Source organism: Euprymna scolopes, chromosome 35 (assembly GCF_053919585.1).
Source record: "Euprymna scolopes isolate OS-2025 chromosome 35, ASM5391958v1, whole genome shotgun sequence".
Lineage (NCBI taxonomy): Eukaryota > Metazoa > Mollusca > Cephalopoda > Sepiida > Sepiolidae > Euprymna > Euprymna scolopes.
Window position 1 is genome coordinate 43,538,626 of NC_136516.1, and position 16,301 is coordinate 43,554,926.

Sequence of the window (16,301 nt, forward strand, 5' to 3'; positions counted from 1 at the left end):
CTCTGGGGAATGTTTCTATCTAACTCTGGGGAATGTTTCTATCTAACTCTGGGGAATGTTTCTATCTAACTCTAGGGGAATGTTTCTATCTAACTCTAGGGGAATGTTTCTATCTAACTCTGGGGAATGTTTCTATCTAACTCTGGGGAATGTTTCTATCTAACTCTGGGGAATGTTTCTATCTAACTCTGGGGAATGTTTCTATCTAACTCTGGGGAATGTTTCTATCTAACTCTGGGGAATGTTTCTATCTAACTCTGGGGAATGTTTCTATCTAACTCTGGGGAATGTTTCTATCTAACTCTGGGAAAGTTTCTATCTTACTCTGGGAATGTTTCTATCTAACTCTGGGGAATGTTTCTATCTAACTCTGGGGAATGTTTCTATCTAACTCTGGGGAATGTTTCTATCTAACTCTGGGGAATGTTTCTATCTAACTCTGGGGAATGTTTCTATCTAACTCTGGGGAATGTTTCTATCTAACTCTGGGGAATGTTTCTATCTAACTCTGGGGAATGTTTCTATCTAACTCTGGGGAATGTTTCTATCTAACTCTGGGGAATGTTTCTATCTAACTCTGGGGAATGTTTCTATCTAACTCTGGGGAATGTTTCTATCTAACTCTGGGGAATGTTTCTATCTAACTCTGGGGAATGTTTCTATCTAACTCTGGGGAATGTTTCTATCTAACTCTGGGGAATGTTTCTATCTAACTCTGGGGAATGTTTCTATCTAACTCTGGGGAATGTTTCTATCTAACTCTGGGGAATGTTTCTATCTAACTCTGGGGAATGTTTCTATCTAACTCTGGGAAAGTTTCTATCTTACTCTGGGAATGTTTCTATCTAACTCTGGGGAATGTTTCTATCTAACTCTGGGGAATGTTTCTATCTAACTCTGGGGAATGTTTCTATCTAACTCTGGGGAATGTTTCTATCTAACTCTGGGGAATGTTTCTATCTAACTCTGGGGAATGTTTCTATCTAACTCTGGGGAATGTTTCTATCTAACTCTGGGGAATGTTTCTATCTTACTCTGGGGAATGTTTCTATCTAACTCTGGGGAAAGTTTCTATCTTACTCTGGGAATGTTTCTATCTAACTCTGGGGAATGTTTCTATCTAACTCTGGGGAATGTTTCTATCTAACTCTGGGGAATGTTTCTATCTAACTCTGGGGAATGTTTCTATCTAACTCTGGGGAATGTTTCTATCTAACTCTGGGGAATGTTTCTATCTAACTCTGGGGAATGTTTCTATCTAACTCTGGGGAATGTTTCTATCTAAATCTGGGGAATGTTTCTATCTAACTCTGGGGAATGTTTCTATCTAACTCTGGGGAATGTTTCTATCTAACTCTGGGGAATGTTTCTATCTAACTCTGGGGAATGTTTCTATCTAACTCTGGGGAATGTTTCTATCTAACTCTGGGGAATGTTTCTATCTAACTCTGGGGAATGTTTCTATCTAACTCTGGGGAATGTTTCTATCTAACTCTGGGGAATGTTTCTATCTAACTCTGGGGAATGTTTCTATCTAACTCTGGGGAATGTTTCTATCTAACTCTGGGGAATGTTTCTATCTAACTCTGGGGAATGTTTCTATCTAACTCTGGGGAATGTTTCTATCTAACTCTGGGGAATGTTTCTATCTAACTCTGGGGAATGTTTCTATCTAACTCTGGGGAATGTTTCTATCTAACTCTGGGGAATGTTTCTATCTAACTCTGGGGAATGTTTCTATCTAACTCTGGGGAATGTTTCTATCTAACTCTGGGGAATGTTTCTATCTAAATCTGGGGAATGTTTCTATCTAACTCTGGGGAATGTTTCTATCTAACTCTGGGGAATGTTTCTATCTAACTCTGGGGAATGTTTCTATCTAACTCTGGGGAATGTTTCTATCTAACTCTGGGGAATGTTTCTATCTAACTCTGGGGAATGTTTCTATCTAACTCTGGGGAATGTTTCTATCTAACTCTGGGGAATGTTTCTATCTAACTCTGGGGAATGTTTCTATCTAACTCTGGGGAATGTTTCTATCTAACTCTGGGGAATGTTTCTATCTAACTCTGGGGAATGTTTCTATCTAACTCTGGGGAATGTTTCTATCTAACTCTGGGGAATGTTTCTATCTAACTCTGGGGAATGTTTCTATCTAACTCTGGGGAATGTTTCTATCTAACTCGGGAATTTTGATTGAATTTCGAACGTGGTATAGTGGTTAGAGTACTTAAAAAAAAAATCAGTTGTGAAAGTGATTTTCTCCTGAAGGTTAAAGGTTCAATCCTCAGTGTGGGCGCCCGAAAAATACACTTGCAAATTACTTAGGATCTTTATCCAGTCATGGCTGATGGGATAAGAGCATGCTATCCTTGCAAGGTTAATAAAGGGTTCTATTTGAAATTCCATCCAAACTCCTGAGTTCGGCAGAAACATTCCAGAGTTCGACAAGATCCACTTGAAGAAGATTGGAGGTTACATTGACGGAAATGTTATGAAAATGACACTCAAGATGAGAACAGTAGTCCGATGACTCCAAATAGTACGAATGGAAAAGAATTGGTGTTTTCTGGGTTGGAATCTAATAACATTTAGCATTTGTTAGTTTTTGACCTTGAAGTGGTATTTAAAAACTCACCTAGTTATTTTAAACTTTAAATAAGGTCAATGTTGAAACATGTATGCATGTATGTAGCCAAAATACTTGTCTAAATAAAAATTTATGCTAATATGCAGTTCTACTTGTTATTAAGCACTATTTTATAAACTCTGTAGTTTCATAAAGTTAGCGCCCATAAAATTTTTTTTTTTAAATTAAAATTTTTAATAATTTTCGGTTTCAACATTCATGGCATATAAATGGTCACTTAATATTATTTATTTTTGACAGGTCAGAATGAATTGGGTTATTGCCCTGGAGACCAGCTTGCTTCTTATCAAGGAAGTAACCCTGGTAGAGGTGGGCGTTCAGGAGGCGAGGCTCCTGAACCCTTACGGCCTGCGCCCAACATCACTGAACAGATTGCCATAGCTCTTTCACGGCTACAGTCAGATCTTGATATTGTTCTCCAAAGGCTGGACACTTTGGAAAAAAATAGCCCAAAAGAAGATAAAGTGGTAGGACACTTGTATTCACTTTTTGTTTGTGTGTGTTAATAATTGAAATGTTTATGAATTTTATTTTGAAAATATTTTGGTTCTTGTCCAAAATTCATTAAAAAAAAAAAAATTCTGTACATGTACCTATGACCAGATGAAAATATATTCCAAAAATCACATAAATTGATCAAGTAATTTTATTAAATAAGAAAATCAAATTTTATGAAGCTACCCTGTCAATCATTTTGAAACTTTAAATAAAAAACAAAGGGAGATAACTCAATGATTCAAACTTGAAAGATTTATGTTGTAATGACGATGAATTCTCATTAATCACTTAAAAATGATTTTCTTTATATAAAAACAATTAAACTACTTGATCAATTTATGTGATTTTTGGAATATGTTTTCCTTTTATCATGAGTGCATACATTATACAGATTTTTCTTTTACTTTTATTTTTAATATAAGGGAATTTTGGATAAGAACCAGTATTTGTTTTTAATGTCCTGATTATTTTTGTATTTGGGTGGGATCAGTTAGTTATCATCATGATCGAGTTTAATTTAAACTAGCAGGACCCGCGGAAATTCCACGGTAGTTAAAATCTTTTAAAACACATCAGTAAGAAATTCCTTATAAAAATGAACGTATGGAAGCAAGTAGAACAAACAAAGAACTTTAGTTTAAATTTTTATTGAAGGTCAATGCGATCGTAACTGATGCTGTTGATATTGTCAGGAAGTGCTGGTGATGATTGAGTCGGTGACAGGGACATCGATCAGCTGCTTGGAGTGAGAATAGTGGTCAGTCAGCAGGGTCTTGGGAGTCAGACTGTGAATTTAAAAAACTGTGTGACATTGCTGACATCGATTTTGTGCAAGTTCTAATGACCCCAAGTTATTTAATATTTCAGGACATTTTGGATTACATGTGTAAGTAATGAATAGGTCACAGAAAACTGCCATTGCATCTTGATAAAGCTGTTGTAGATTCCTAGGACTTCCTGTAAGTGTAGTTGGTAGAATAACTGGTACACCAGGATAACCATCTTCATTCATTGCTAAATGATCCATTAAGCCAGAATATTGAGCAGCTCTTAGTTGCCTTTGATGGCTTTTAATGAAGTTAAATAAGCAACTGTCAACTTTTACATATGCGATAGACTTTTCTATTTATTTTGAATTTTATTCAATGAAGATTTGGAAATTCACAAATATTTTTTAAGTCGAATTATTGATATAGATTTCAATTAATGCATCACAACTTTCTGATAATATAAATAGAACACTTTGAATTTTCTGTACAAAAGTTTTTTCCATAAAAACATTGTAATCTGTTATAATATTCAGATTCTTGTGTATTACATGCATAGAAAATGAAGTGTTTCTGTAAATCTTACGAACTACAGTTAACTTTTGATTTTTCGCTAATCAAAATGATGTGAGGTAGGTTATACCTATCAAATTTATTGTCAATGTTATATAGTTAAGTAAGCTGGCTAATTGGCTATAAAGTAAGTTATTCCGAACTTTGATCTAACATTTTAATTAAAAAATAAATAGCTTAACATTTTCTTGTATCTTTTTTTTTATATAAAGAAAAATGTAAGCATCATGCTGAAATAATAAAATGCCATTCTTAATAAGGGGAGAGGGTTTGACTATTCTAAACCTTCACCTAAATAACAATTTATCGAAAAAAATGTTTAAAATGTTCTTGTATCTTTTTTATAATTTTTGTTAAATAAGAAAAATCAATAAACTTTGATAGCACTATTGTAAGAATCATGCTGAAAACCATTCTTAATATGAGGAGGGGGGTTAACTATTCTGAAACTTCACCTAACAATGTAAAAAAAAAAAAGGGAAAAATATATGTATGAACAATAAATATTTCTTCAGTTAAATAAAATATACTGTAAATCTTTAAATAAGGAATAAATATTTATTTAAACCATAATTATTGAAACAAAGTATTTTACTGCATAAAAAAAACGGTTATGGAGAGAAGGGTTAACTATTTTGAACCTTCACCTAAATAGCGATGTAATGAAAAAAAATTTAATGGTCTTGTATCTTTTTTTTATAATTTGTTTCAAAATAAGAAAAAAAAAAACCCGGTAAATATCCAGATACGCTACTACAGAACACCGACCACTCTAATTTGTTTTTTTTTTTTATAGGTAATTGAGGTCGCTGACAACGAATCTGATAGTCAAACTTGGGGCAAATTTACCGTTTGCATGGTATTTACCCCTGAACCCACCACCTACTTTCCACCATTTTGCAGCTTCCGTTTACGCTACGCGCGTGCGCTACAGCATGAACGACGGCTTGCTTCACCTAGCAAACTGCCTTCTCACATGGCGTACCAATCAAAAAATTACGGACTGACATTTTTTTAATGAGTTACAGTTAAAGAAAAGTACAACAAATTGGGGGACTTTTTTTTTTTTTTTGTCTCGCGTAGTTTTTAATGTGGTTTACAAAAACATAAGCACCAAACATCTTTATGTTTTTCATTCTTTTTTTTGCGGGGGGGGGGGGGATTCAATTATAGAACTTATGTGGCTTAATAGGTGCTTTTGCAGTTTAGTTAAACGTTTTTCCGTAAGTAACGCACCGACATTTACCAATTAGAACACCATTTAACATTTTCCGAAGATTTTACTGTGTACATTGGGGGCGCGAGCGGGGGGGGGGGCGGATGTGATGTTGGGGCGCGCGTTACAGGTAAAAAAAAAAAAAACAGATAAATTACCCCCCCCCCCCACTCCAACTTGGAGTGCTTTCCTTTTCTTGTTTTATTTCTTTTTCAGCTAATTTTAATTTTTCCACCCAAAAAGTGCTATAATGTATTTTTGAAAATTAGAAAATTCTATGTCCTGGAAAAAAAAATCCCCTACCCCAACATAGTTTGCTTGGTGAAGCCGTCATTTATGCTACAACGTGCATGCGCGTAGCATAAACGGAAGCTGCAAAATGGTGGAAAGTAGGTCGTGGGTTCAGGGGTAAATACCATGCAAACGGTAAATTTGCCCCAAGTTTGACTATCAGATTCGTTGTCAGCGACCTCAATTACCTGTAAAAAAACAAATTAGAGTGGTCGGTGTTCTGTAGTAGCGTATCTGGATATTTACCACAAAAAACTTTGATACCGCTATTGTAAGAATCATGCTGAAAGCCATTCTTAATATGGGGAGGGGGGTTAACTATTCTGAAACTTCACCTAACAATGTAATAAAAATAATGGAAAAATTCTTCAGTTAAATAAAATATACTGAAAATCTTTAAATAGAAAATAAATATTTCTTTAAATAAATTAAATCGTAAGTAATGAAACACTGTTTTATTTCATATTAAGAAAAAATTGTTGTGCCGGTGGGCATTAGAAGATGAATGCCTGTAAAAGAAGCTAAATAAAATGAACAAAACATAAGTAATAACTATGTAAACAACGTGAAGCTGTATAAATGTTACAACATTACTCAATTCGGCATTATGCCGTAAAACAAAAACAAAAAAGAACAAGACGTAAAATATGTTTTGATTCTGTGTATTTGCGAAATTGGACTTTTTTTATTTAATAAAGTCATTCTTGACTTTTGCAACATGTATTTCTAAACATATTTTTTGTTGTGTAAATAAAAAGTAAATAAAAAAAACAAAGTGGCACAGTAAAAAAAAAAACGTACTCGCAGCGTTAAATGTAAAAAAATATATTTATTACTGAATAAAATAGAATAAGCCTTTCTACAATAATAAACAGAAGACATCGTTAAAAATGTAAGTAAAATACTATACTATTTAAACTGTGGAACGATACAATCTATGCATAAATTATTGCATAATTGCCTTTAAAATAATCCAGAACCATGAAAAAAATAATAATAACTGTCTATTTAGACAGTTATTATTATTTATTTTTTTTCGGGAACTTTTGGGAAATAAAAGGGGTTACTGATTTTTAACTGATAAAGATTGAACAATAAAGGGAGATAATTCACATTAATTAATGTTTGCGATGATGATGACGCGTTTCATTAATTAATGTTTGCGATGATGATGACGTGACACCGTACGTACAAGCAAATTAATATATAGATAATTATAATTATTTATTGTATGTTTTCAGAGAGGAATAGGCTGGGCAGAGGAGAAAGGGAAGGGAGATGACCCTGCATTCTGTCCTGATTTACATATTGGAATCCTCTCCTTTAACAAGTTCTTTTAAAGACAAGACTTTGTTGGTTCGGCCATGCTGCACACCACAACCCAGGAGAGTTGGTCCACAAAGTAATAGATTTAGAAGTAGTCTAAGATTCGTGAAGATGCTCGGGAGGCCAGCTAAAATGTGGTTACACACCATCAAACCCAACGTCAAACTTAGCTCTGATCTACAGTGTTCACCACTGATCACAGGACTGGCTGCCCATTCCTATCTTGGTTGCTGTGGACCGTTGTGTGTTCTCTGTGTTCACCTGACACGCTGTGTGTTCTATGGAAGGAGCTGGCTCGACCCATCTTGGGTAAATGTTGCCTCAAGTGAAGAGGAGGGAAAACTATATAGGAGGTTGTAGAGAGGGAAGAAAAACTTTGGCAGGAGGGGGGGATAAAGAAAGAGTGTTGCAATATTTTTAGTTTAGTAACGAGGGGTATGATTACAAAAAAATTGGAAGGTTCTATTTATAAACGAGAGTGATAGGAACTGACTAATCAAATGGAATGACGTTCTATCAACCAATTAGAAACTGGAATCATCCCATAAAACATACTGGATCATACTAAACCATAGCAGCAAGTTTTAGTCTCCCCTCCAAGGCCAGAGGTTCGGGGGAAATATATATATATATATATATATGACTACTTCATAAGCCTGACAAATCCTAGTGTGGATGAAACGCAGAATATTCTGTGTAGCTTAATTGCGATTATATATATTTGTCTAACTTACTATATATATATATATATATATATATATATATATATTAGCAATAGACTAACCTGTTCTCAAAGAGATAAGGCAAAGCCTGCAAGTTTGACCTCCTAGAACTGCACAGAAAAAAAATTACCCTGCATTCAATAAGGACCATGTCATTACAGGAATGGTATAATCTTGGTTTGAGGACTAAGGATAAAAGATTTGCGCATGAAGTGTACTGGAACTTTTCGAATTCTTATATATAATTTTTCATATCCACACTAGAAGGAATTTTGATCTTCTGTCAGCAAACTTTTACAATTTAAGACTTCTATGGATTGGCTATCCAACGGGAAACTATTCTTTGTCTTCAAGCTTTTACATTTCAAAGCTCATCTTGATTGATATTACCATTGTGTTTGGAACATTTCTCTTCTAAAACTAAAATGGCATACAACTCAAAAGAAAGATAGAGAGAGGGAGGTAAATGTTTTAATAAAAATGTTACTTTTGCCTGAGTAACATCGGTTAGCCCTGCTAAAATTGGATAAAATGTATTTTTTTAAAAAAAATAATTTGTTTAAAATATTTTTTTTCAAGTTGATTATTCTTGAAAATATTTTTTCTTTTTAGTCGTATTATTGAAAATATTTTTTCTTTTTAGTCGTATTATTAAAAATATTTTTTTTTTAGTTGTATTCTTAAAAATATTTTTTTTTTTTAGTTGTATTCTTAAATATTTTTTTTTTTAGTTCTTAAATATTTTTTCTTTTTAATTGAAAATATTTTTTTAAGTTGTATTCTTGAAAATATATTTTTGCTTTAGTTATTGTTGAAAACATTTTTTCGTTTCAGTCATATTCTTGGTGGCCATTTAGAGATGTTTCCATGAAGACGTTTCTTTTCTTTTCATTTTGGCCAATTCTTGTGCATTGGGTCTTTCATATGGCAGCCAAAAGAAAAAGCAAATAAAATCGGTAAGGAATCATTTTGCTTATATTTGCTTTTTGCTTAAAAAATTTTTTTATTCATAATTAAAATTATTTTTTTATTTATTGGGTTATACTGCTGAAATTTTACCAAGTGTGAGTGAAACAGGTTTGCATAAAAAAAAGTACTGTAGTACCCTGGGATACAGTATTAGTCAGTTCCGGGGTAAGGATTGTAAGGTGAAATCGCTGTATGGGGGGGGGGGCCTAAGCATAATTTTATACAGTAAATATTAACAATTAGTAATGAAATATAGTAAAGTATATATAATACACATGTATATAACAAAATATAGTACAGTATATATAATACACATGTATATAACGAAATATAGTACAGTATATATAATACACATGTATATGACGAAATATAGAACAGTATATATAATACACATGTATATGACGAAATATAGTACAGTATATATAATACACATGTATATAACGAAATATAGTACAGTATATATAATACACAGGTATATAACGAAATATAGTACAGTATATATAATACACAGGTATATAACGAAATATAGTACAGTATATATAATACACATGTATATGACGAAATAAAGTACAGTATATATAATACACAGGTATATAATGAAATATAGTACAGTATATATAATACACAGGTATATAACGAAATATAGTACAGTATATATAATACACAGGTATATAATGAAATATAGTACAGTATATATAATACACATGTATATGACGAAATATAGTACAGTATATATAATACACAGGTATATAACGAAATATAGTACAGTATATATAATACACAGGTATATAACAAAATATAGTACAGTATATATAATACACAGGTATATAACGAAATATAGTACAGTATATATAATACACAGGTATATAACGAAATATAGTACAGTATATATAATACACAGGTATATAATGAAATATAGTACAGTATATATAATACACGTGTATATAACGAAATATAGTACAGTATATATAATACACAGGTATATAACAAAATATAGTACAGTATATATAATACACATGTATATAACGAAATATAGTACAGTATATATAATACACAGGTATATAACGAAATATAGTACAGTATATATAATACACAGGTATATAATGAAATATAGTACAGTATATATAATACACGTGTATATAACGAAATATAGTACAGTATATATAATACACAGGTATATAACAAAATATAGTACAGTATATATAATACACATGTATATAACGAAATATAGTACAGTATATATAATACACATGTATATAACGAAATATAGTACAGTATATATAATACACAGGTATATAACAAAATATAGTACAGTATATATAATACACATGTATATAACAAAATATAGTACAGTATATATAATACACGTGTATATAACGAAATATAGTACAGTATATATAATACACAGGTATATAACGAAATATAGTACAGTATATATAATACACAGGTATATAATGAAATATAGTACATTATATATGATACACAGGTATATAATGAAATATAGTACAGTATATATAATACACAGGTATATAACGAAATATAGTACAGTATATATAATACACAGGTATATAATGAAATATAGTACATTATATATAATACACAGGTATATAATGAAATATAGTACAGTATATATAATACACAGGTATATAACGAAATATAGTACAGTATATATAATACACAGGTATATAACGAAATATAGTACAGTATATATAATACACAGGTATATAATGAAATATAGTACAGTATATATAATACACAGGTATATAATGAAATATAGTACAGTATATATAATACACAGGTATATAACGAAATATAGTACAGTATATATAATACACAGGTATATAACAAAATATAGTACAGTATATATAATACACAGGTATATAACAAAATATAGTACAGTATATATAATACACAGGTATATAATGAAATATAGTACAGTATATATAATACACAGGTATATAACGAAATATAGTACAGTATATATAATACACAGGTATATAATGAAATATAGTACAGTATATATAATACACAGGTATATAACGAAATATAGTACAGTATATATAATACACAGGTATATAACGAAATATAGTACAGTATATATAATACACAGGTATATAACGAAATATAGTACAGTATATATAATACACAGGTATATAATGAAATATAGTACATTATATATAATACACAGGTATATAATGAAATATAGTACAGTATATATAATACACAGGTATATAACGAAATATAGTACAGTATATATAATACACAGGTATATAACGAAATATAGTACAGTATATATAATACACAGGTATATAACGAAATATAGTACATTATATATAATACACAGGTATATAATGAAATATAGTACAGTATATATAATACACAGGTATATAATGAAATATAGTACAGTATATATAATACACAGGTATATAATGAAATATAGTACAGTATATATAATACACAGGTATATAACGAAATATAGTACAGTATATATAATACACAGGTATATAACGAAATATAGTACAGTATATATAATACACAGGTATATAACGAAATATAGTACAGTATATATAATACACAGGTATATAATGAAATATAGTACAGTATATATAATACACAGGTATATAATGAAATATAGTACAGTATATATAATACACAGGTATATAATGAAATATAGTACAGTATATATAATACACAGGTATATAACTAAATTGTAAATAACACCATAGGGCGGGGCAAATATTATAACTAGGGGTATGAAAAACATCTTATTCCACATCGTAAACTGAAAAAACTCTAACCCGACTGGTTCTACTGTATTCCTTTAATTATCTAAGATGTGTTTGTGTGTCTATATGTCTGTGGATATTTAACCAATAAACTCTTAAACTACTGGTCACATGACCCTGAAATTAACATTAAATAGTAATCATATATCATATATAAAGGATGGTTTATAAAGAGTTAAATCTTTGTCTTGATTGATAAATAACGCGTGCAGACATATATTGGCAAGCTGAAATGCGAAATCTTCATTTCAACTTGTCGACATAGTTGTATTTCTTTTTGCGCATGCCCAAATTTAATTCACTTGTTTTAAAATTTTTCTTATCTCTCGCTAGTGCAAATGATAAGGAATGTGGCTGGAGCATTAAATGTTTTGGTTTCAATTCTAGCTGATGCCACTCAAGTCATTTATTTTTTAAAACTTTTGAAATCACTTCTGCACATTAGGTACAATATAATAATCAATAGAGAATTGGCTCTGTAATAATAAATACAAAATCTGCTTGAATTAAAATATATTTCCCTTGTTTTGTCCTTTAGTCCTCACATTTAATGAGCAGCACTTATTGTTGGCTATTTTTTGGCTTTGAAGTGGTATTTAATTTAGCTCTTTACATCAAGTGGTTTCATGCCTTGTCTAGAGCGATTTCCAGTAAAAATAAAAGGTTATCTTTACGATGACAACTTCCACTTCACTTCGTGCTGCTTGCCCTTTCATTTGTAATTGAGTTTTTACTGTATTTTTTGTTTATTACATCGTTAGGTGAAAGTACAGAATAGATAAAGGAAGCCTTCCCCTCTCCCATGTATCGAAGGACTTTTTTCCAAATAATAATGTTATTTGGAAAAATCATTCTTAACGTGTGGAGGAGCAACCGGTAGTAAAGTTGAAAACGGTAATCATAAAGATAAATAAAACAAAATAACTATTTTTTATTTATTTTTTTTCATTATTGTCAAGCCATCTTTTCTTGACACATGAAAGAAACAGGATTAGCCGATATTGAATCATGTTCTTGGATTGAATTCCAATTCCATCTAACATTGTTTCTTTCTATTCCAGGTTTTGGTGGTGCCTTTGCAACTGTGATAAAATAAAAGATCTCTCTGGATTTTTGCTCGACTTGTGCACCCACCAGCCATTCTCCACTTCTTTGCCAGCAAAATAGAAACGACTGTGCAAAATTTAATTTGAATCAAACAATTCATGGTCTAAAACAACAACAAAAAAATTACATTGATTCAAAATGAAGAATGACAGTGGTTAGATTTCTTAAAGACAAGAAAGGACGCCTTTTTGTTTTCACTGTGTGTGTGGGGTGGGTAGGTGATGTATCTGAATACATTGGAAGATTGTGTGTATGTATGTCGTAGTCTTAAATGTGGCTATGAAGTCCGTCACAATTTCAATAGAAATTGCACTATATACGAAACAATTTTAAAATTTGATTTTTTTAAAACGTTTCTCATTGGCTTATTGTCATAATTACTTTGAATTTCTGTTCTTGACAGGATTTTATTTCTTCTTTTAGTACTTATGCAAAATAAGAACCATGCTATCAGAATTTTCCAGGCAGTTTATGTAAAACACTGCGAGATGCCAAACAAGAGTTTTGTGATTTAAAAAAAAAAAAAAAAAAAAAAAAAAAAAAAATTTTTTTCTTTTGCACAAACGCTGGTCAGTTTTTTTTCAATGAAAAATATATTATTTATTATGAAGATAATTGAATGAAAAATTAATTGAAAAATTTTTTTTTGTTGTTACAAAGAATATATAATGAACTGGACAATTTTTACAAAATTTTAAGAAAATTAAAACTCAGATTGATAGCAAACAAAAATTTATTTATTTTTTATGATTTTTTAAAAATCTTTAATGATTGTTTTTTTTCTTCAAATAAATTTAGTTCTTTAATAATAAACCAACAATACCAAAAACAGTTTTTTTTTTAATGCTTTTTTGTATGATTTTTTGTATGGTCTGTATGGTAGTTAACAAAAATTTTTATAATTTTATATTTTTCTTTGTGATTTTTTTTTTTCTCCAAATAAAGATACATGTTTAGGTTTTTAATAATAAACAATATCAAATAAATGTTTTAATGATTTTTTTATGTGTTTTTTTTTATACAATTTTGTTTTTTCTTTTATCTGCTGTGATTTCATTGACTCAGTGTTTCAATACCTTTCGTCACTTTACGTAAACTGCCCGGAAATTTCCGATAATAGTATGGACCATATTCTGCATAAATACCCCCCTTTCTTTTTCTGTTTGTTCAAGTCATTACATTTTATTATCAACTGTAAACGACCCCCTCCCCAAGAAAAACACCTTTCCTTGCAATTAAATGAATTCTTGCTTGACTTCTGCACCCAACAACCCCCTTCAGTATCTCCTCCATTTCAACATGAGCAAAACGGAAGCAAAATTTAATTCCAATCAAAGATTTGAAATGAAGTATGACAAGTTAGACTTCTTAAAGATTATAAAGAACGTCCTTTTATTATGAGTGTGCGTATGTACACATGTACGTTGAAAGAATTTTATGTTGCAGTCTCAAATGTATTTTTTTCTCATAACTTCAAAATTCTTAATAGAAATTCCACTATATACAAAACAATATAAAAATTTTGTTTTGAAAACATTTCTCATTGGCTTACTGTCATACTTACTTTGTATTTCCCTTGGTTTTTTGATAGAATTTCATTTTTTTTTCTATTCTTGTTCAGAATTTCCTCCATGTTAAAAAAACAAAAGTAAAGAAAAATCTGTGCAATGTACTAATGACACACTTAATATATCATATTCCAAAACTCATGTAAATTGATGAAGTTTTATACAGATATGACATCATACAGATTTTTTTGTTCTTGTCTAGAATTCTCTCTATATCAAAAAACAAAAATAAAGAAATATCTGCATGATGTATTTATCCGTGGCAAAATGAAAGAATCATAAAAAAAAAAAAAAAAAATACGTAAATTGATCAACTAGTTTCCTTTTTATAAAAAAAATCATTTTTAACCGATTAATGGGAAGTCCTAGGCATTACAGCATGAATCTAGTAAGTATGAAGCATTGTAGAGTTATCTCCATTCTTTCTTGACATTTTTTTCAGAATGGCAGGTGAAACAGTCACTCCATAGATACTCATAAAGTTTGATTTTAAAATGAAACAATGTAGATCATATTGATTTTTCGATATTTTTTTTTTTTTTTTTCATACAGGGTGACCAAAAAAAACGAAAAAACAGAGGATATTCAATTGTTTTTCTTAGCATTTTACAGTCGACGGAGAAAAAAAATGCCAAAGACCCTAGTGTTTTGATGTGATGTTTTGAATATAATAAACTAGTTATGACCAAAGTTTCATTTTATTCGGACAAAATACTAAGAAACGGGGCCTAATTAGAGTTGGGGCTCATTTTTTTTTTTTTTTGGTCACCCTGTATAAGGGATATTCTGTACAGTACCCTTTTTTATTCTTCTCCGAATCGTGAAAACATTTTTATCAATTTCAACCCAAAAGAAGTAATTAAAAAAAAATAAACGCACCTTTCCTTGCAATCAAGGTTGTGATGATTGGTGTAAGGAATAATAGAATCGGCTTATTTTTTGTGACAAAATTCTTTTAGTCGCGTTCTATGATTGTTTACTTTCATTGAGTTTCACACCTTGGATGACTGTCATGGCATAAAATATATATATATATGTACATATATACACTAGCAAAGATACTCGCGCTTTACACTGGACTTTGACCTTGGAAAATGGTGTGCATCATCCCTAGGTGGGAGACCATCATCAAACCAGATTGGGTCATAATCGGTCCAGTGGTGTGTGCTGTACGAGAGTATGTATACATATGACCTTAACTTTTGACAACCTTGAAAAACGGTATGCAACATCTCTAAGTGGGAGGGGGGAGACTACCATGCTAGGTTTGGTTATGATTGCTCCAGTGATGTGGGCTGTAGTGGAGATGTACACAGATGCACACATGAACGCTACTACTTTTATATATATATATATATATATATATATATATATTGTGTGTGTGTGTGTATATATATATGTATATATATATTGTGTGTGTATATGTATATATATATTGTGTGTGTGTATATATATATATATATAATGTGTATATGTATATATTGTGTATGTATGTATGTATATGTATATATATATATATATATATATATATATATATATATATTTTGTATATTAAGGCAGCATCTTCTTGTTCAAACAAATGTTATTGAAGAGCGCGGAATTCTTCTGTTTTATTATCTTCCTTTTCATCTTCTCCAATCTCCGAATAGTTTTCTTTGTGTTTTTTTTTCAAAATTGTATAAGTTGGATCCATAGCGAGCGCTTTCGACAGAAATACCTCTATCATCCTCAGGCATGTTGTGTTGTAGAAATTGTTTTTTCCTTTTCCTAATTATATATGCACATTTTTATCTTGGTCACATGATGGCTTATTATATATTGATATCAT

General features: G+C 30.6%; 1 protein-coding gene across 2 annotated transcripts in view; it reads left to right on the forward strand.

Annotated features, from left to right (window-relative positions):
* LOC145259845 (acyl-CoA-binding domain-containing protein 5-like) overlaps positions 1–13,462 on the forward strand; it is a 63,585-nt gene extending 50,123 nt beyond the window's left edge. For both annotated transcript variants that reach the window (XM_080117685.1, XM_080117684.1), the window contains 3 exons: positions 2,891–3,117; positions 8,878–8,999; positions 12,860–13,462. In XM_080117685.1, coding sequence (XP_079973811.1) covers positions 2,891–3,117; positions 8,878–8,994 — 344 coding nt within the window. In that variant the 3' untranslated portion in view covers positions 8,995–8,999; positions 12,860–13,462. The remainder of the gene's footprint in view (positions 1–2,890; positions 3,118–8,877; positions 9,000–12,859) is intronic.
* Positions 13,463–16,301: the final 2,839 nt, after the last annotated feature.